The sequence below is a fragment of the Cavia porcellus genome, unplaced genomic scaffold, assembly GCF_034190915.1.
Source record: "Cavia porcellus strain 051 isolate PalLab524CR breed Dunkin Hartley unplaced genomic scaffold, mCavPor4.1 scaffold_1, whole genome shotgun sequence".
In the NCBI taxonomy this organism is placed as follows: domain Eukaryota; kingdom Metazoa; phylum Chordata; class Mammalia; order Rodentia; family Caviidae; genus Cavia; species Cavia porcellus.
The window spans coordinates 93,937,095-93,958,376 of NW_026947484.1; the positions used below are offsets into that span (position 1 = coordinate 93,937,095).

The 21,282-nt window shown below is 35.2% G+C and overlaps 2 protein-coding genes across 3 annotated transcripts in view; one reads left to right on the forward strand and one right to left on the reverse strand.

Annotated features, from left to right (window-relative positions):
* Dennd4c (DENN domain containing 4C) overlaps positions 1-21,282 on the forward strand; it is a 123,008-nt gene that overhangs the window by 54,701 nt on the left and 47,025 nt on the right. For both annotated transcript variants that reach the window (XM_063251722.1, XM_063251727.1), the window contains 4 exons: positions 1,095-1,270; positions 11,453-11,553; positions 12,093-12,311; positions 19,727-19,872. In XM_063251722.1, the coding sequence (XP_063107792.1) occupies positions 1,095-1,270; positions 11,453-11,553; positions 12,093-12,311; positions 19,727-19,872 (642 nt within the window). The remainder of the gene's footprint in view (positions 1-1,094; positions 1,271-11,452; positions 11,554-12,092; positions 12,312-19,726; positions 19,873-21,282) is intronic.
* On the reverse strand, positions 5,889-6,708 carry LOC111757492 (ras-related protein Rap-1b-like). The gene has a single exon (XM_063251747.1). The coding sequence runs from the start codon at positions 6,648-6,650 to the stop codon at positions 6,096-6,098; it is 555 nt and encodes a 184-aa protein (XP_063107817.1). The 5' UTR covers positions 6,651-6,708; the 3' UTR covers positions 5,889-6,095.

The following is a 21,282-nucleotide window of genomic DNA, read 5'->3' on the forward strand; positions in this document are numbered from 1 at the left end:
TTTTCTTTAGACAGTCTTACTAATCTGCCCGGGCTGGGCTTGAATTTGTGCTTCTCCTACCTCAGCCTTCTACCAGTGCTGGGATTACAAGTGTGTGACCAAACCTGATTTTATTAGTGCTTTTTAATGTAGTGCTTGGCGGTGACCCAGGCCTTATTCATGCTCAGCATGAACTTCACCACTGAGCTCTATACTTTCAGGCCCATTTGGTGTTTTTGTTTGTTTGTTTTGAGGCAAGATCTTGATATGCAATTCAGGCTGGCCTTGAACTCACTATGTAGCCCATGCTCTCCTTAAACTCACACAGTCCTTCTGTGGCCTCTGGAGTGCTGGCATTATAGGTGTGTACTGCCATGCTCCACAAATTTTTTAAAAAAATCCTTACTGCTCTTAGTTGAATTTTGGCTAAAGGTTATTGTGAAAATAGGTGGATGAGATGCATAAATATTAAAAAGCATAAATTTGTTTTATGATTTTTTTTTTTTTTTTTGTACTGGGAATTGAATTCAGGACCGTGCATTTGCCAGGCAGCCACATGTTCTGCTGAGCTATATCCCAGGCCCCATGTTTTATGATTTTTTGGGGGGCAGTTTTATCTCTGTACTTGAATTCTTTCCAGTAAATAGGAATGTGAGTTTTATATAAGTACTAGAAAAATTAATATGCCAAGAACTATTGGCACTTTTATTGGGCATCTAATCTTTGTCATGTTTGAAATTTTTAATCACATTTGTTTATAGTTGTGCTTGGTAATTCTTTTTTCTTTTTCTTTTTCTTGTGTTTTTGAGACAAGGTCTCACAATGCAGTTCAGGCTGGCCTTGAACTCACTTTGTAGCCCAGGCTCACTTTGAACTCACAGTGATCCTACTGCCTCAGCCTCCCAAGTGCTGGGATTACAAGCATGTACCATCATACCTGGCTAGTAATATTTTACAGTCATTTAGCTTAAGAATAAAGTTTAAGGTTAAAAAAAAGGTAAACGCCACTGATTTTCAGTGGTCCTTTTTCAATAATACTAGTTAATGTAATAATTTTCGTTGCAAATTAAAATTAACTTCTAACTTGGTTAACTTTTTAAAAACTTTTTTTCTAGATGATCTTTCCTTTTCAGTGGCAATGCCCATACATTCCGCTGTGTCCGCTGTCCCTGGCTGCAGTGCTTAGTGCGCCTGTACCATTCATAGTTGGAGTTGACTCAAGGTATTTCGATCTTCATGAACCACCTCAAGATGTTGTGTGCATTGACTTGGACACGAACATGTTATATGTGTAAGTTGACTGATTCTGTATTATCTACTACCTCTGTATTTTTCACCATACCCGGTGACAGCCTTTTTTTTGGAGCGGGGGGTACCAGAGATTGAACTCAAGACCTTGCGCTTGCCAGGTAGGCTCTTGTACCACTGAGCTAAACCCTTAGTCACAGCTTTTGTTTTGTTTTGTTTTGGTTTCTTAAGACAGAGTCTCATGATATAGTAGTTCAACCTGGCCTTGAACTCGAGGTAGCCCTCCTGCCTCAGCCTCCGGAGTGCTGGGATTAGATGCAGCTCTTTGAAAACATCTAGAGATAGCTGTTTTGAGAAGTTGCTAATAAATTTTCATCTTTTATTTCTTTCTTTGTTTTTTATTTGTTTGTTTGTTTGAGATAGAGTTTCTTTGTGCACTTCAGGCTGACCTTGAACTCACTTTGTAGCCACATTGACTTCGAACACACATTGATCCTGCTTCATTAGCCTCCCCAAGTGCTGGGATTACAGGCATGCACCACCATGCCCAGTTCTAAGTCTTTATGTTTAATACAACTCTCAAACAAGAAGCGTATCAGAATCTGGGAAAGCTGTGTAGTTTTGAAAAAAAATATGTTCAAACTGAAAATGTTCGTTTATAAAATATCATTTAATGTTTAATGGTAGGCAGAAAACATTTGGGTTTATCTTACCTATTTTTTTCTTTTGGTACTGGAATCAAACTTAGGACCTTGTGCTTACCAGGGAAGTGTGTATGCTGCTGAGCTATATCCCCAGCCCTTACCAAAAGAGAATACAGACTTGAAAAAAAATCATCAGAGGTGGTGGTACACTCCTGTAGTCCACACACCTGGGAGGGTTAGGCAGGAGGGTTGTTGCAAGTTTGAGGGCAGCCTGGACTACCTATCGAGACCCTGATTCAAAAAGAAAGGGTTAATCACTGCTTTTAGAACTCAGATCTTTTTAGATTTACTTCAGAATCCCTAAGTAAGTAAAATAGGTTTACCTCTTTGAAGTAAAAGTATAATCACTATAAGAGCAGTTGTGGCAAAACTGTGGCATACTTGCTGTAGTGAGCTGTTTGTATCATTGAAAGCTCTAAAAGGTTCAGCGTCACTGCTATAAAGGATACACCATTTTCTTGGTTATCAGGATCTGAATTTTATAAAGAATTCTCCTTTCCTGCCACCTTTCTTTCTTTCTTTTCTTCCTTCTTTCCTAATACCAAGAATGAAACTCCAGGCCTTGCTCATGCTAGGCTAGTACCATCCCACTGGGCTCCTTCCCTCACCCGTATCTGTTCTTTATTGCATGGAAATCAATACTGATAAGAATAAGCCATAGAGCCAAGTACGTTGGTATTCTTGGAAGGTGGAGCTGGACATGATGGTGCACTTCCCAGCGTATGGAAGGCTCAAGTAGGAGGGTTATGAGTTTGAGACCAGCCTGGGGTACCAAGCAAGTTCAAGACAACTGCTTAATTAGACCCTGTAAACTGTCTCCCCTGTCATAGTTTGTGTTTGCTGAAGGAAATAAATAAGTACAGCAGTGATACAGGTGAAAGTTCAGAGCATAGCATGTCACATTAATAAAGGAAATTCCTCTGGATGGATGCTTAACAGTTAGTGCCCCCAAAGGATAGGGAGGGGAGAAAGTTAAGTATTAGGTTCTTTAGATTTAGTGCAAACTTTTAGGTTCTGGAGCACTTTTATTCTTTCCTCTTTGAGTTTTGCCAAAATGAACAAATTACAAATTTGGGTAAAGCTTAAATAGAATTGTATGGAAAGAAATTGGTGCATAAATCAAAAAGAGTAATTTCAGAGAGGAAGAAAATATTTGCTGTAGGTTATAAAATAAAAGCTGGGCAAGGATGACACATGCCTCTTGCCCCAACGTGGCTGAGGCAGGAATCTTGCCATGAGTTTGAGGCCAGCCTGGACTGCTTAGTGAAATCCTGTCTCTTTAAAAAAAAAAAATGTTGTAGGTTTTAAAGTAATTTTGAAATCAATCTAACAATATTTTGAAGCTATACGAGATAGCTGTGGTAGCTCCTAACTATGAATATTTAGGTTTTCTTACAACCTGGAAATAATGAACCACTTACGTGAATTAAATATTTTTATAGTATGCATTTTGTTACTTTAAACTACTCTGAAAAGTTATTGGGATGTTTTATTGTGGTCCTTTTAAAAATGACTGTCAAGGCCAGGCATGGTGGTCAGTGTGTGTAATCCCAGCGCTTGGGAGGCAGAGGCCAGGAGTTCAAGGGCAGCCTGAATTACAATAGTAGTAATAATAATAATGAAAGAAGAAGAAAAGTAAGAAATGACTATCAAGCTATTATTCAGACTTTTTTTTTTCGAGACGAGTCTCGGTACACAGTTCAGGTTGGCTTTGAACTTGCTTATGTAGCCCAGGCTGGCCTTGAACTCTGTAGTGATCCATCGTTCTCAGCCTGGGATTACAGGTGTGTGCCACCATACCTGTTTGTTACTCAGGTTTTTACCTTATTTATTATTCTAATAAAATAATGTTGTGGATATTCTTAATTTCATCATTTGAATAATTTTTTTTTTTGGTCTTTTTCGTTTTTATCAGTACCAGGGATCAAACTCATGACTGCCTGCTTGCAAGGCAGGCGCTTATGCTGCTGAGCTAAATCCCCAGCCCCTGTTTGAATAATTTTAAAACTTCTGTTAATCAAAATAATATTTTCTAAAGTAACTTTGAACTTTTTTATCAGTTGTACTTAGACAATTATGAAATAATTCTAGATATCCAAAAGTGGTATAGAATAATGCAAATAACTCCATCTATCTGTAAACCACCCAGGCAAAAGAAATAAAGTATCACCAGTCCATTTGATGGTTCTCCATAATCCTGTCTTGCTTATGTCTCTCAGAGGTGGCTGTTATTTTGGATTTGGTATTATAGTTTCCACGTGTTTCATGTCCATTTATTATTTGTGTATTGATCTAAATGAGAGTTCATTTTGCGTGCTTTAAGACTTTTTGTATGTCAGTAATTTTCTGTGATTAGCTCAGCATTCTTTGTGAGGTTCATCCACTGATACATGAATCCTTAATTCATTTTCAGTGATTAACAATATCAGTTGATATTTAGGTTGTATCTAGATCTTTTACATTTATAAACAAGGTTGTTCTAACCATTAATTATTGTACATATTTTACTGAGTAGATGGGCCAGCATTCCTCTGATGTCTACACCTGGAAGAGCTAATTGGTTGTTTGCTGGAGAATGAACACTTTCAAACCTAAAAACTAAAACCAAATTACTTTCCCTGGTCTACCGCCTTTCCAATGTCAGATAAGAGTTCTCATTTCATATGCCTCCCCGCACTTGTTATGGTTGGATTTTTTTTCCATGTCATTAAAAGATTTTTATAACTGTAATAGTCTAGATACAATTTCATTTTACATAAAAAGAATTCATAGTGTAAGCATCCACCGAAGTATTTTCAATTCTTCTTCCTACTTTATCCCAAAGAGTGATCGAACATTTGTTCATAAGTAACGTTGCTTGATTTATAAAATTCCTTTCTCTGGGAAAAGTTCAAAACTTATGTGGATAATAAAATAGGAAAAAAACCCTGATATAGTTCACTCATCATTTCTGTAATTAATTAATGAGTTTGGTTTACCCACATGTTAAATTATAAAACCACACTATGTAAAATAACATCTATTACATTTAAAAAGGTAAACCCATATTTATTTACTAGCACTGTTAAAACATTACACAAAACACATTCAAGTGGCAAGTAATTATAATGCAAGCACTTGCATGGCAATTCAAATTTATTGAACTACTGATGCTGTTATATAAAATTACACCACTTTAATTAAGGCTTTTAGTTTACATTTGGCCACCTCAAAGTAGTTGTAGCATTAGGTTGGTCAATTTAAATACTGTGGCTCCTTGTTGGATAAACACACAATCTTTGCATCCAAATGTTAATGCATACAAAGCAACAAGGCATTGTTAAATAAAACAGTAATAATTACTGCAAATGAGGTCCTGTGACCAATTACACATGATTAAAATTACTTCCCACATTCACATTTGCATCCATAGTACTCGTCCACCATTTAACATCTCAACCAAAACGTTACACATGTAAAACAATCACTAACAGGCAAAAATACTAAACCTGTATATTTGGTATTGCAAATACACTTATGCATGAGCAAGCAAGGAATTCACAGAATCTACAGCTGCAGAAGCTGAAAATGATTTACAAAAATTGTTAAATCATTAAAAAATTGTTTGAAAATATACATTTCTTGTTGTAGACCCCCACTGTACACACAACTATAAATAGTGTTCCCTATGTAAACAAAAAAGGAAACATAATAAGGAATTTGAAAAGTCTGGACATTTCTTTCCCAACAGATGTTAAAGGCAATGTCTTTAATTTAAGACATTATACTGAAAGGACTATTGTATTTTAAAGACCAAGATCACTGTGACCACAGGTTTTTGAAAAATTAGAAAAACTATATAGCTGTTTTAAAGCGGTTATTTTGTACCCATACGATAGTGACTGATTTTTTTTAAAAAAAAATTACAGTAAGCTACAAGTATGAAAGAAAGCGAAGTTGTCTGGAGTAGTCTATATAGAAGCTCTTTGGACTTTCTTGTATTATGCTAAAATAGTGGTGCTTTTAGGATTTACATTATTGTACTCTCAAAGTAATGGGTGTGTTAAAGTATACAGTACACCATTTTCATACATGTACAACATTGGTGGATGAAGGTTTAACGAAGTTGGAATGCTGGCACTGTTGAATTGGGCAACAGTTCAGAGCTACAATACATTTAGTATATTAAAGCAGCTGACATGATGACTCATTATGGGCCTTCCCAGGCACTGGAGTTTTTCTGTTAATTTGCCACACTAGGTCATAAAAGATCTCATTAACATTTATTTTTGATTTTGTAGAAGATTCTAAGAATGCACAGTTGTTCCACTGTCTTGCTAGATTCTGACCTTGTTCCTTTCCTACAACTCTTTTATCTTCCAAGTCACATTTATTACCAACCAGAATCATGGGAACATCATCAGTGTCTTTAACTCCAAGAATCTGTTCTCTCAGATCTTGTAAATCATTAAATGTGGATTGTGCTGTGATGGAATAAACTAAAGCAAAGCCTTGTCCATTTTTCATGTATAAATCTCTCATTGCTGTAAATTGTTCCGTTCCTGCAGTATCCAAAATTCCAAGCATACACTGCTGTGCATCTACTTCAACTTGCTTTCTATAAGAATCTTCTATCGTAGGGTCATATTTTTCAACAAAAATGCCTTGAAAAAACTGTACAGTCAGAGCAGACTTTCCAGTGCCTCCTGAGCCAGGAATGACTAGCTTATACTCACGCATGATGCCAACTTATCAAACAGAGTACCCTCTCACGCTGTCACCGAGTCTCAGCCAGCATCACCCTGCGCTCCCTCCGGGTCGCTGCTCCTGGCACCATGGTGTTCCTGCCGCTGCCGCTGCTGCTGCTGCTGCCGCCTCTAGGACTACTTTACACGCCTGACTCTGGGCGAGGTTTGGCCTTGTTGCCTTGATGTCAGATGTTCAGCCTCACTCTCCTATGGTTGGATTTTTAAATTGTTTGCTGATTTGGCCAGGATAGTGTCTTACTATGGCTTGAATTTACATTTCTCTAGTCAGTTGAACATTTTGATTTCTTTTTGCTCTTTGGTATTCCTCTCCTTTGAATTTGATGTTCCTTTTTTTATTTTATTTTTTTAATGAAATAAGAGTCTCTCTGTTGCCCGTGTTGGCCTCAAACTCCTGTGCACAAACATTTCTTTTGCTTAACCCTAAAGTTTTCTTTATTGATTACTGATTCTAGTTTTTTTTTTTTTTTCTTATAGTTCTGGGGCTCAAATTCAGGGCCTCACACATAGTAAGCACATATCTTACCACATCCCCAGTCCTTGCTTTTAATTCTTTTTTGTGAAATCCTGTGCCTTGAGATCATCAAGTATTACCCTGCATATTTTTAGTTGCAAAGTTATTGTCTCTCCCATTTAGGTCTTTAATTCAGTTACATTTGATGTGAGTGTGTGATGTAACCCTTGTTTTTTATGTAAACAGTTGTCATACAGACTTCTTTTCTTTTTGAGACAAGATTTTTTCTGGGTAGTTCAGCCTGCCCTTAAAGTCAGCTGTGCTGTCCAACCTGGCCTTCAACTTGTGGTGCCTCAGCCTCTCCCATATTGGGATGACAAGCATGTGCTACTACATCTGGTTCCAGACTGTTGGTTGGCAGTTAGTTAATGTGTTGCCCACCGTCCTCCTTGTCAGCTGTACTGCATCCAGTACCTATGTGTATGTTTCTGGACTTACTCTGTTCCTGTGGTCCATTGCACCTCTTGCCAATTATACTATCTTAATGAATTTAAGATTATATTGTGTACAACATAGATGAACCTTGAAAACATGGTGCTAAAAGACCTTATATTACTGGTTGTAGTGTGCACAGCTGTAATCCCAGTACTAGGGAGACTGAGGCAAGAAGATCACTGTAATTTTGAGCCACCCTGGGCTATATAATGAGTTGAAGGCAGTCTAAACTACATAGTGAGCCTCTGTTTAAAAAAAATAAAACAAACAAGCAAAAAAATGGGCTGAGGATATAATTCAGCAGCACAGCACTTGCCTGCCAACCACAAGGTGCCAGCACAAACAAAACAAAACTATATTATGTGAAATGTTCAAAATAGGTAAATCCATAGAGGCAAGGAAATTGGTGCTTACCTTGGAGTGGAGTTGGGGAGGAGAAGAGTACACTAAAGAATATTGGAAGTGTGGGTTTCTTTTTGAAGTTATTGAAATACTGAAAATTGTTTGTAAGTGTGGCTGTATAATTCTATGTATGTACTAAAAACCATTAGACTTCTTCAAATGGATGAATTATATGGTGTATGAATTATCTCAATAAAGTTTGAATTACTTTTTTCCATCTTTAAAAATGTTTTATTTTGATATATTTTGAAGGAGTAAAAAGAACCCACATTAATAAGTTAAATCTTAATATTCTGGGTAAGGGGAGGAAGGAGGGTGGATGAGAGAACCATAAAGTTTTTAAAAGTTAAGAGATTACTACTCCTCTTTACCCCCTTTCTTGTTTAAAATTGTTACAACTGCATTTAGTTTTTGCTTTTCTACATAAATTTTAATATCATCTTGTTAAGCTCCACACAAAACTGTTGCATTTTGTTTAGAAATCTTTTGAATTCATAGTTTAATTTAGGGCATAATTTTTGACATAGTCTCCCTACTCATGAATTTAGTATTTCACTTCATTGATCTTAGTATTTAATGAACTTTACCTCTTCTCCAGAAAGATTATGCTTGTATTTTGTTAGACTTATTTATTCCTTGCTACCTTAAGGATTGTTATTGCTACAGTAAATGGCTTTCAGGCTGACCTTAAACTCACTTTGTAACACAGGCTGGTCTTGAACTCATGGCGATCCTCCTATCTTGGCCTCCCAAGCGCTTGGATTACAGTCGTGTGCTACCACAACCAGCAAATGGCATTTTAAATTACATTTTCCACTTGTTATTTGCTGTGACGTAGAAATGCAGTTTAAAAATATGTATTAATAGTGGTGTCAAAGCTAGCACTTTGTATAATTTTAATTAGTTTATGGATTATTCTAAATTTTCTAGATATGAACAAGCATAACATGTATAATCCTTACACATTTAAATTTTTTTGTTTTACTTTTCTAGGTAGGATTGCTAGTATAATACTGAACAAAAGTAGTAGCTGGCCGTGCTAGTACACTGCTGTAATCTCAACACTAAGTCTGCTCAGGCAGGATTGCTGCAAGTTCACCAGCCTGGGCAGTGAGACCCTGTCTCAAAGAGAATAAACAAACCCAAAATAAAAAGATAAATAAAAAGAAGTGGTGATAGCTGGCATCTTGTCTTGTTTCTTATTTCAAAGGGAATGCTTTGAATAGTTCCCCATTAGTGTCATAACTGCTTTAGAGCAGGGATTGACATCCAGCCCAAAGGTCATTTTTGTAAATAAAGTGTTATTGGGACATAGTCTTGCTCATTCACTTACACCTGCTTCGTGGCTGGTTTTTTTTTTTTTTCCCTGCAATAGCAGACTTCAGTAGTTGTGAGGAAACATGGTTCTCAAACCCTAAAGCATTTGTTCTCTTACATTTGATAAAAAGTTGTCAGCCCTGCCTTAGGGTTTTAATTGCTTAATAACAAATGTAAGGAGGTTTCCTTATATTTCTAGATGATTGCTAGTTTTGTGTTTCTTTTTTGATTGTGGTGGTGGTTGAGACAGGTAGCTCAAGCTGGCCTTGAACTCCTTGTGATCCTTTGGCCTCTTGAGTGCTGGGATTATAGGCACACCTTGTATTTTAAAATAATACATACGTTTGCAACTTTTCATAATACAATATTTTGAGAAGAGCATTAAAAATTTCTTTAAACTGTGAAGTAAATTACACAGTATTATAAAATTTGTACTGAACAATCTTTGAACTCAAAATATTGTTACAGTGTTTTCAAAATATTCAAGTAGACTATTGCTGAGAAGTTAGAATGATTAATGTTTATAAATCATATTGGCCTGATGGATAGCTTTAGCTACAGTCCATGTTTGGTATATGATACTTGCTGGTTATTTTTTTCTCAGTGCAGTTTGTATTTCTGTCATCTACGTGATTTTTAAAACTCCTAGTGTACTTTGTGTTGGTCTGTGACATTACTACAGTAATTAATGTTGTTTTTGACACAGAGTCTCGCTATGTAATTTAGGCGGGACTTAAGTTTACTGTGTAACCAGGCTAGCCTTAAGTTTCACAGTAACCTTCATGTCGGCCTCCTGAGTGCACTACCAGGCCCAGCAATAATCAATGTTTAATGTATCTTTTCCCATACTTTTAATTGCAGGTTTTCTAATGTAATACGCTATTTATACAATTTGTATGAAGTCACACAGGTAGCAGATTTAGAGCCTGGTTACAAACTGATGATAGTCCAGATAGTAATGACAGTGTTTAATTTGGGGGCTAAAAGGTAGAACCAAAATGTAAGAGCACACACGATGGGAGAAGTTTATCAGACTTGTCATGTGCCATTGTAGGCAGGGGTTACAAGGAGAACAATTACATATAGGACACATAATTTGTAGTACTGTTTATAATGATCACATTTTAAGAGTTGAGTCTAATTGATCTGAGTTAAATAGAAAGAGTCAAATACAAAGAAAGTGCAGGAAATCCATCCACAACACTAAAGATAATGAATGGGGAGACTGTGTCCTGTCCTCTAGAATCCTTTTAAAATCCCAGGCTCACCGTTAATCCTTGAGACAGTGGGGCAGTTGGTACTATTCTGGTTTCTAACCACTGAAGATTTCCCTGACATTTTTGTTAGCTGAACTATGTATTTATTTCTATTTTTTATTTTTTTTTGTCTCTGTTTGTGATACATTGTGATTCTGTTCAATTCAGGTTATTGATAATGTGTTCATATCTCTTCTTGATCAGTTTTACTCCCCTGAACTGTGAATTTAAAGAACTGTTTTATATTTAGGCATTTTTAAGAAGAACACTTTTCTGTTGTTCTTCTCTGTTTTTTATATTATTGATATATAAAATTCTGGGAACATAAGTTTTTGGTAATATCTTTTAAAATGATCTTTTCTGTGTCTTTGGATTTTTAAAAAGTATTTTATGATGTTGAGTAATGGTGTTGTGAGTTACATTTTAACTACTGTAGAACTTCATGAGCTAAATATAGTTTTAATCCTTACTGAAATTCTAGTCTTTCAATTTGGGCAGTAATACTTTAGAAACCTTCCACTAAGGAGTTTGAAGTCTCAGATCAGTTAGACTCAACTCTTAAAATGTTGTAATTCTGCAATGTGACTTTTGAGTAAGACTTCAATGCGGTGTTACATTTCTGATTGCATTGAAAATCCATGTTGGACGGATTGGAGAAAATCAGATTTACTGAAGTCAATTAAAATGAAAAGGGAACCTCCTTGAAAATCACTTTATTTCAGGTTGCTTCTATCAGTTGTAACTGCTATCAAAATATTTTTTCTCTTTTCTGAGTTTGCTGTCAGAATTTTTGCTTAGTAAAAAACAAATTTTAATTTAAGAGATTTTGCTAATTGTGTTCTTATTTAATAGATCAGATGAAAAGAAAAATATGAACTGGAAGCAGCTTCCCAAAAAGCCATGCAAAAATCTCTTTAGCACCTTAAGGAAATTGTATCCCCAGCTGTCTTCAGGTAAATGTAAGAAAAAAGGAATTTGGGGGTGGGGTAGTGCTGAGGAACCCAAAGAAAGGATTTCTGAGTCAGTGTCTTCACTTTGTAGTTCAAGCTTGCCTTATTAATGATGTAGCTCAGGCTGGTCTTTGTGTCATCTTCCTGTCTCAGCCTCCAAAGTGCTGGGATTACAGGTGTGTACCACTACACCCATGAAAAAATGTATATGAAGGAATTCTTAAATTTAAACCTATTTTTGCTACTAAATGTTTTTTGCTTGTTTTTGTAGTGCTGGGGATTGAATGTAGGGCCTCATGCATGGTGGCATATGCTCTTACCACTGAGCCATCCCCTAGCTCAATTTGTTACACTTAAGAAGAGTCTTACTTTAATTTTTGAGCATATTCTCTGTGCTCTAGCTGCTATTTCCTTAGATAAGCAGAGAGGAATTTTAAGAAGTAATGTATTTTATTTTAGTTTGACTGTTTCCTTAACCAGCCGATCATTTTGTAAGTAATTTTATGTATTAATTCCCTTGTTTTTTACTTTTGCTTTGTCAGTTCACCGAAAAACTCAGGAAGGTTCTGCAGTAGAAATGACTCCAATTGAAGCAGATTTTTCCTGGCAAAAAAAGATGATGCAACTTGAAATGGAAATTCAAGAATCATTTTTGCGATTTATGGCATCTATTTTAAAAGGATATAGAACATATCTCAGACCAATCACAGAAGCCCCTTCAAAGAAAGCCACAGCTGTGGATTCTTTGTTTGATCGACAAGGTGAGTAACATTGAAACTACAGTTGTTTTTAATTGAAGTAAAAAATGTTTTCTATTTGACATTGTTACTAGCAAATGTTGATTAAAGTTCTTAAGAGATTCATATTAAAATATGAAATTTCATGAATTTGTAATGTGTTTTTATGAGTTGAGAATTTATTTTTATTTATGTTTAATTTTTTTGATACAGAATCTCACTGAATAGTCCAGGCTGGCCTTGAACTAGTTATATAGCTTGGTCTGGCCTTGAATTTGAGATTGTCCTTCCTCAACCTCCCAAGTGCTGGAATTACGGACGTAAAACCACTCCTGTCTTTTAATTTTTATGCCCTGTTATTTCCCCAAAAAATCTGAAACTACAGATTTGACTTTCCTTATGAAAAGTCAAAAATGTTCACATTTAAAATACTACATAATCTATTACCTTAGTAAAATGTAGCTGGTGATTTACCTTTAGTTGTTTCTCAATTTTGTACAGTTCTTAGTATTGCATACTTTTGTCTTTGAGAGATTCCAATTGGTTTGTAGAATGAGGCCAGTTTTTAAACATTCTGACAAATGTAGCTTTGTTTCAGAGGAATTCCATGGTCATTGTTTATAGAATGTGCTGCTTTATAGAATTATAAAGATTTTTTTGTTACTCAGTTACTTTTTTATATAATAGCAACTTTACCTCTATACCAATACTCATATGAAAATTATTCAATTGTTTTACCCAGCAGTTATTTTTTATGAAAAGCATTATTGCCAATAGTCTTTTTGTCCTTTTATCTTTTCTGCTTCAGGATAATTTGCTACATGGATATTCAGTCACCATTTACTGAGTTTGACTAGTTATTGTGTAGGATTATAAAGAAACAAAAAAACTTAACTGTGGAATTTTTTTTTTTTTTTTTTTGAGACAAAATCTCATTATGTACTTCATCCTGGCCTTGCACTCACATTATAGCCCAGGCTGGCCTCCAACTCATAATAATCCTCCTGCTTCAGCCTCCTGAGTGTTGCAATTACAGGTGTGCACCATCATGGCTGCAGCTCTATGGAATTCTAAGTGGAAAAAATCTAAAATATTTTAAAACTAGAATAAGTACTCAAGGAAGACAGATTTCACCAGATAATTCAGAAAAAGAGAACATTCTCCAAAATGGGTATTTTGTAAGACTTCATTAAAGAAGAACATGAATTTGAAGAGTAGATAGACTTAAGATAAATGGAGAAGAGTGGAAAAGGCTTTCTTAAAGTTCAGAGGTATTACCCAGTCATATCTAAATTAGAAGATGTTTGACCATTTATAAACCCCCTGTGGGGCTCTGGTTTCTCACTAGTAAAATGGAAATAATATATAGGGAACAATTGGTAAAAATATTTTAAAATACTTAATATCTGGTTGTATTATTGGTGGTAACAACAAAACAGAATGTACATCGAGAACAAAAGTAGAGGCATATGGATTAGTTTGCAAGGGCTGCCATGACAAAGTACCACAAGTAGAGTTTATGGTCTCACAGCTCTGGAGACTAAACTTAAGATCAAGGTGTTAGTAGAGTTGATTTCTTCTGAGAACCCTTATCTAGGCTTATCAGTGATGTTTTCTCCCTGGGTCTGCTCAGTGTTTGTGTCAAGCTCCTCTGAGGACACTAGTCATACTGGATCATCCTAATTACTTCCTTTTAACTCATTTGTCTCTTTAAAAATCTGACCTCCAAATACAACCATATTCTGCGGTAACAGAGTTTAGGACTTTAACATATGAGTTTCTGGGGGAATATAAGTCAACCCATCTATAATAGCATATTTCCAAAAATCAGTATAATTGAATCAGAAGTGAGAAGCTTTAAATGTGTTGTGGAAAATAAGGCTAAAAATAAGGTCAGGTCTCAGGTTCCTGGTGGTCTGAAGGAAGGGCCAGGTGAAGGATAGGGACTTTTCCCATAGGCAGTAATAGATTAACTGGCATTGGCTCTCTAAATAAAATGGTATTACCGGTTGGAAATACAGATTTTTACTTAGTTTGAGTCGTAAGGTTTTTGTAGTAAACAGTATAATATTTGGCTTATGACACTGTTTCAGTCTAAAATGTCCCTGTGAAGTGGGGAAGTACAAGCTGAACATGCTGCTGGGAGGCAGTCCTGTTCAGAGGAGGCGGTCACTGGGGGAATAACCTGGAAGAGTGTATTTTGTGCCTAGCTCCACCCCACTCTCTTTCTGACTGTCTTAAGTGGGACGCTTAGTTCTGCCAAGTCCTTGCGTCATGCCGTTTCTGCCGTGAAGCCAGGCAACAAGGCGGAATTGACCGAAGCCTGGAACCAAAATTAACTTCTTTTTAAGTTATGGGTTTTGAGCCCTGCCCTCGAGACCCCAGTACTGGGATTGAGCCCAGGGTGTTCATAGTGACCTACATCCCTCTCCCTTTTAAAATTTTTTTTTATATTGAAACATGGTCTTGCTAACTCACCAGATGACCCAAACTGAGCTTGAATTTGGGATCTCCTTCTTCACCTTCCCCAAGCACTGGAATTATAAGCATGCACCATAGTGATGAGAAAGTGAATAGGGAATATAGATATCAGACAGTGAAATAATAATACAAATATTGATTACATGTTGTGGAGGAAAATATTATTCATTACAATGAGAATGCTAGCTTGGTAAGAAAAATTTTCCAGAAGAAATAAAATTAGACCTCCCCCCAAATAAATAGGAATTACCTAGTGATTTTGAGTTAACTTTTTATTAGACATACTTTTAGAAATAAAAATAAAATAATACATCCTTTTCAGGCATCATTCAGCTAGCAGTTTGCTTCCTCTGTCTTCACCCACTTGCCTGTCCACCTGCTCTCCTCCTCTGCTTCCCTTCCTGCCCTCTTGTCCTCTCATCTTTGTTTGCTGCCTTTCCTTTTCTTTTTCATCCCTTTCCTTTTCATTTTAAGGAACATTCCAAGCACAGTATCATTTCCTCCATAATAACTCGTTATATTTCCTGGATTTGTATATGGATTTGGTTGATTTTATCCTTGTGTTACTTGACATTTCTTCTGTCCACCTGTATTTCTTGTAAACTTGTGGCTGGATGAAGAAATACAGTGTCTGATAGAATCATGTTGTGAGCTACATACATAACTGTAAATTTTCATAGTAAAAAAGTAAGGAATAAGGGACATTAATAGTTTCTCTAATATATCCAAAATAGGATCATTTCAACATTAATCAAACTTTAAAAATTATTAACAAAATATTTGCAAGTCTTTGACATTTTTCTTGTATTTTATATTTAATAGCACCTTTCAGTTTGGATGAATTTAAAGTGCTGAATTGCCACATGTGAGTAGTGGTTATCAAATTGATCAGTATAGATCTGAAGGTTTGATTAGATTCAGTTTCAGTTTTCTTGGCAGTAGTGGAGAACACGTGGCACTCACTACTCCCTATTACAGTTCATTGTATAGAGAGCTATATACATGCTTGACTGTCCTTTTAATGTTTCTAAAAATAACGTTGGGGTCATTCATTCTCGTGCTGTCACCCTTTCACTCAGTTGTTTCTTAGCTTTGCTGATCATTATCTAGACAAGTAAAAAAAGCTACTAGTACTTACTTGTGGAGAATAATTTACTATTTTTATTTTATTTAATGATTTCTCTACTAATAATAGTATCTCAAGGGAATCAGCCTGTAGTCTGCAGCATATGGAATGCCTTGAGGCATCAAAGAAAGAAAGACTGGAAGAAAAAGAAACTATCATACTGTCTTTTAAATGAGGGTGGGGCATGGATGCACAACTGGGAGGTAGAGGCAGGAGGATTGCCTAGAGTTCAAGGCTAGCCTGAGCTACATAGCAAGCCCTTGTCTCAAAAAAAAAAAAAAAAAAAAAAAAAAAAAAAAGAAAAGAAATGAAGAGGGAGGGGTATTAGCCAGATTGTGGAGAATGTGTTAGTATTAAATTTCAGTCTTTATCATAAGAGTAATTGGAAGCTTTTGAAGGATATTTAACCACTTACCAGTCCAATTATTTAAATACAGAATGGTCAAAAATTGCATAGTTTTCTCATTCACTTTTATAAGATAACAGGAAATTTACAAATGACAGTTTTATCAAATATATTCAAGAATTTTTCTGCATATAGAATGTCTTACAACAGTATGCAATGCAGTGAGTGTTACAAATCTGGATAGTCTAGTCTAACCTTTTGTATTACAGTCTTTCTTTAAACAACACACTTTACACTATCATGTTAGTCTTTTTTTCCCTAGTGGTTAGTATAATTTCTTTCTTTCTTTTTTTTTTTTTGTCTTTTTCCTTTTTATCGGTACTGGGGATCGAACTCACAACTGCCTGCTTACAAGGCAGGCGCTTATGCCGCTGAGCTAAATCCCCAGCCCCCTAGTATAATTTCAATAAAGTGACTACCCACTAAACATAGTGAAAAAGACACTGATGATGGATGTCCTCATTGGCATTTCACTGTCCTGTATTTTTTAACTGTTTGGTCTATGAGACCTAATTCAAATGTAAATGACTTTTAAACTTCCTTGTTTTGAATAAATAACAAACAAGTTCCATACGGTTTTGTCCAGAGGTGCATAAATTATTATAAAAATATTTTTAATAATATTTTCCCTTGCTTTTTGATTGTATAATAGCTTGTTAGATGTTGGTCAATTCTGTCAACACCACCCATAGAATTATTATAATCATTGACCACTGTTGGAATTTTTTTAGCTTGGTTTTTTCTTTCTTTTTTTTTAAATTGGTACCAGGGATCGAACTCAGAACTGCGTGCTTGCAAGGCAGGTGCTTATGCCGCTGAATTAAATCCCTGCCCTGGTTTTTTCTTTCAAGATCTATCACTTCTGGATTATGAATAGCTGACAGTAAAGAGATGTCTTTTTCGTCTTTCTGTTTCATAGCATAGACTTTTCCTCTATGATATGCTAAACATTTCTCCCTTCATTTTTTTCCTTTTGCAGATTTTTTTACTTAGCAGTAAGTTTTTATCATTTATAGCAGAAAATTACAGTTTTTCTCACAGATAAACACAAATTAATAAAAGAAAATAACCAGTACTTAGATTTCATTAGAAACAAACATCAAAGGTGGATATAAGGTTCAAAAAATAACAAAGTGTATAAAAATAGTTGATAAACATAGAACACATGCTAGGAGTAATCCCAGCACTTGGGAAGCAAAGGCAAGAGGATCACTGTGAATTCAAAGCCAGCCTGAGCTATGTAGTGAGTTCAAGACCAGCCTGAACTACACACATAGTGAGACCCTGTCTCAAAAAATAAAAAAGCCCCAAACACAATACACAAGTGTTGAAATGGCACTCACTGGAGTGGTGCTTGAATTAGTATGTAAACAAGTGAGTGACTTTCAGGGTAAACCTGTTAAGTTAGTAAGAGAATCCAACTTGCATTTTAAACTACTCTTAGATTGTTAAAGGAAAAAGTGTTAAAAAGAAATCTTTTTGCTTTTATTTGAAGTGACAGCATTAAAGTATGGGTCTACTAATTAGGAACTTAATGCATTGGTCTAAGTGATCGATGGAGGTGACATGGATAAACTCATGGTAGCGTGAATACAAGAGTGGTGTCACAGTTGTATTCAATAGATGATTGAATACGCAACGTAAGATAGAAGGAGATGTCAGAAGCACATAAAAAATTTTTGTTTTGTATGAATTCATTGTATGTGAGGATATGGACAACTATTGGGAGAAAATAAGAGACAATATGATAGTGAAGAGCTCTGGTTATCTTGCTTTGAAATCTGTGTCTCTTACATTGTTTCCTTATGATCTGTTTTGTTCTGTTTTGTTATGTTTAATTTTACTTTCTTTAAAATAAAAATTTTTAAAAAGCACCAATAAAGTTTTTATTTTTCAGTATTATTATCATTATTACTATTATTATTGTTGTTATTTTGAAACAGGATCCTGCTATATAGTTCACATTGGCTTTGAACTCACTATGTAGCCCAGGTTGACCTTGAACTTGTGATGATCCTCCTGCCTCAGCTTCCCAATGCTGGGTTATAAGCATGACCACCATGGTTGGCAGTTTTTTTTTTTTAAACAATTAAGTGCATGGTGATACTCTTCATTAGGAAGTGAAAAAGAAAAAGGAGGATCTGACCAGTTACTTTGGAAAACTTTTCTTTTGAAGATGAAAGCAAGACACTTGCACATTCGATTAAAAACAGCTAACAGGAAAAATGGCCCTCAGAACACTAGAGAGGCTAAAATACGAAGCCAATGTAATTGGCTTGTTCTTTTTTTTTTTTTAGGCTTGTTCTCCCCCCCCCCCCAAATCCATTTTATTTCAAAGAGAAAAAAAATTTAATGCATCAGTCAGGGTGGGCTTATTGTTAGATACAAGGAAGGACATATCCATTGTAAAAAAAGACAGAAGTCATGGATGTTATCTGAGAAAGACACATAGATTTGGTAATAAGATTGTGTAGGCCATTTCCACTTAAATTTTATATTATTTGCAATATGAGGTTTGTTCATTTGGGTTGAAGGATGACATAGAGGAAGAATATTTAAAAATTAGAAATTGTAATGAAAACATAGGTTCAAGGAGATTACATTGATTCCAAAAATGTCATAGGATTGCTAGTCAAGAGTTAAAGGCATAATCCAGGTTCTGATCTGCCAAGTTTTGGAAATTTTTTGATCCTAGTGTTGTCATTCCTAGTGCAGATTTAGGAAAAGCAAACAATACATTCTTCTAGAGATCCACTTATGCTATTGTTTGACCAGAAATGTGAAAAGGTTGAGGATATTGATTAGAAATAATTGAAATGCTGAATATAGAAGTGGTTCATCAATGCTAGATAAGCAGAAAATACAGGAGGGCGTAGGTGGAAATGTAGAGGGGCCATTGAGTTGGAGGTGAGAGGCCACTGGATCATTGAAAATCAAAGAATTAAGAGCCCGGAGTTACATGGTTTGTGTTGTAAGCGTAGAGAAAACGACGGTACGAATTAATAGAGATTTCAGACCAAGACCTCGATCTTCAGTAAACTGATGGGGGTACAATTAGAAGAGGAAAAATGGATTATCCAGATATTTATGCTTAACTGAGCAGAAATTTTACAAGACAATACAAGAATACTAATGGTCCAGGGGCACACTGACTCACTGGCTCAAAGCCACAAAGAGTAGCAGAGAAGAATTCCCACTAGAGAGCTGAGGGGCTTTGAGGTGGCTCAGAGTGGATTCAGATTCAGTGAAAAGATCAGTGGTATAAGATTTTTTGCATGGTTTATCAAGCACAAATATATGGTTACTGAAAACTATTAAAAATGTGTATTTGTATAAAGAATGTAATGTAGATAACTTTAAAATAATATTTAATGCAACATTTGGTTCTTTAAAATTGAACTTTATTTATAATTTTGTTTTCTTCAGGATTTTTAAAAAGTAGAGATCGTGCCTATACGAAATTCTATACACATTTATCCAAAACACAGATTTTTATTCGTTTTATTGAAGAATGCAGTTTTGTGAGTGATAAAGATACTGGATTGGCATTTTTTGATGACTGCATTGAGAAGGTAAAAACTTATCTAATATATGTTAAGAAGAAACAGATTGGCTTACCTGTATAATAACCTTTCTCTTTCTCTTTCTTATCATCATTTTCATCATTCTTTGTACAAAATAATATGATGACAGTGTAAGGCCGTGTGTGTGTGTATGTGTGTGTGTGTGTGTGTGTGTGTGTGTGAGAGAGAGAGAGAGAGAGAGAGAGAGAGAGAGAGAGATTCTCAGCTTAATAGAAAAATCATTTTCTTTTGTAGTATCTAGTTTCTGCCTCACATAATTAATGTTTTTCTGTGAATCTCACTTTGGTTTTGATTTCCTTAAGCTTCCTAAATCTTACATTTTTTATTTAAATGAATAAGATATGATTTAATTATGTTTTTGTTTTTGTGGTAGTGCAGATTGAACTGAGCACCTTGCAATGTTACTTCCATCCTTTTATTTTTTATTTTGTGAGTCTCACTAAACTGTCCAGCATGGCCTTGAACTTGCAGTCCTACTCAGCCTCCAGAATAGCTGGGATCACTGTGTCTGGCATGATTTGGTTTTATACATGTTTTCTACTTGTTTTTTTTTTTTTTTTTTTTTTTTGCAGTGCTAAGGATGAAACCCAGGGCCTGACACGTGCAAAGCAAATGCCCTACAATTGTGTCACATCCACAGCCCTGAGATTTTTTTTCAATTAAAAATATTTAGTTTTATTGGTAGCGGAAGTTTTGTATTTTGTTTTAATGTCTTTTCAAATACTTTTGCTAATGTATTTCTTCCATCCTCATAAAAACTATTTGGAAATGCCGAATGTTAAATTTTATAGCTTCATTACTCATCCCAAGGAGGTGTGAATTGATCTCGAACAGTGATGCCTTGCTTATATTTTTTTCCTTATTTTTAATCTGGTTTTTATTTTTGCTAAGTATATCTTTTTTTTTTTTTTTTTTTTTGCTAAGTAGGTCTTGTGACTAATTGTTAATATGAACTGTATATTACTTAAAATTTGGGATCATATCCAAAAAGGTAGAATGTTGTGTTTTAATTTTTACAGGCCCTAGATAGATGGAAGGAAATACCCATTAAAAAAAAGACAGAAATGATAGTTGAGAAAGATTCATAGATTTTGGGGTGAGATCATGGGTTTTATTTTCTTTGCAATATAAGATGTGATCATTTCATATACCTTAGAAGAATTAAATGGTTTTTTTCATTCTGTCTAAAACTCCAGCTATAATTGTTTGGCATTTTTGTTTGTTATAAAGTTGATATTCCTATATCTTCCAGTTAGAAGCTTAAGTCATATCAGTCACTAATGCAGGAGTTTAAGTATAATGAATTTATTTAAAAAGCCAGGTTACTCTTGTGATTGGTTGTCTTTTGTTTGTGAATAAGGCTTTTGAAAGAACTTATCAAACTAAAATTGTTTTCTG

Bases quoted from the DNA above. Each gene is read 5' to 3' on its own strand.
- LOC111757492 (XM_063251747.1), bottom strand. From the start codon at position 6,650: ATGCGTGAGTATAAGCTAGTCATTCCTGGCTCAGGAGGCACTGGAAAG.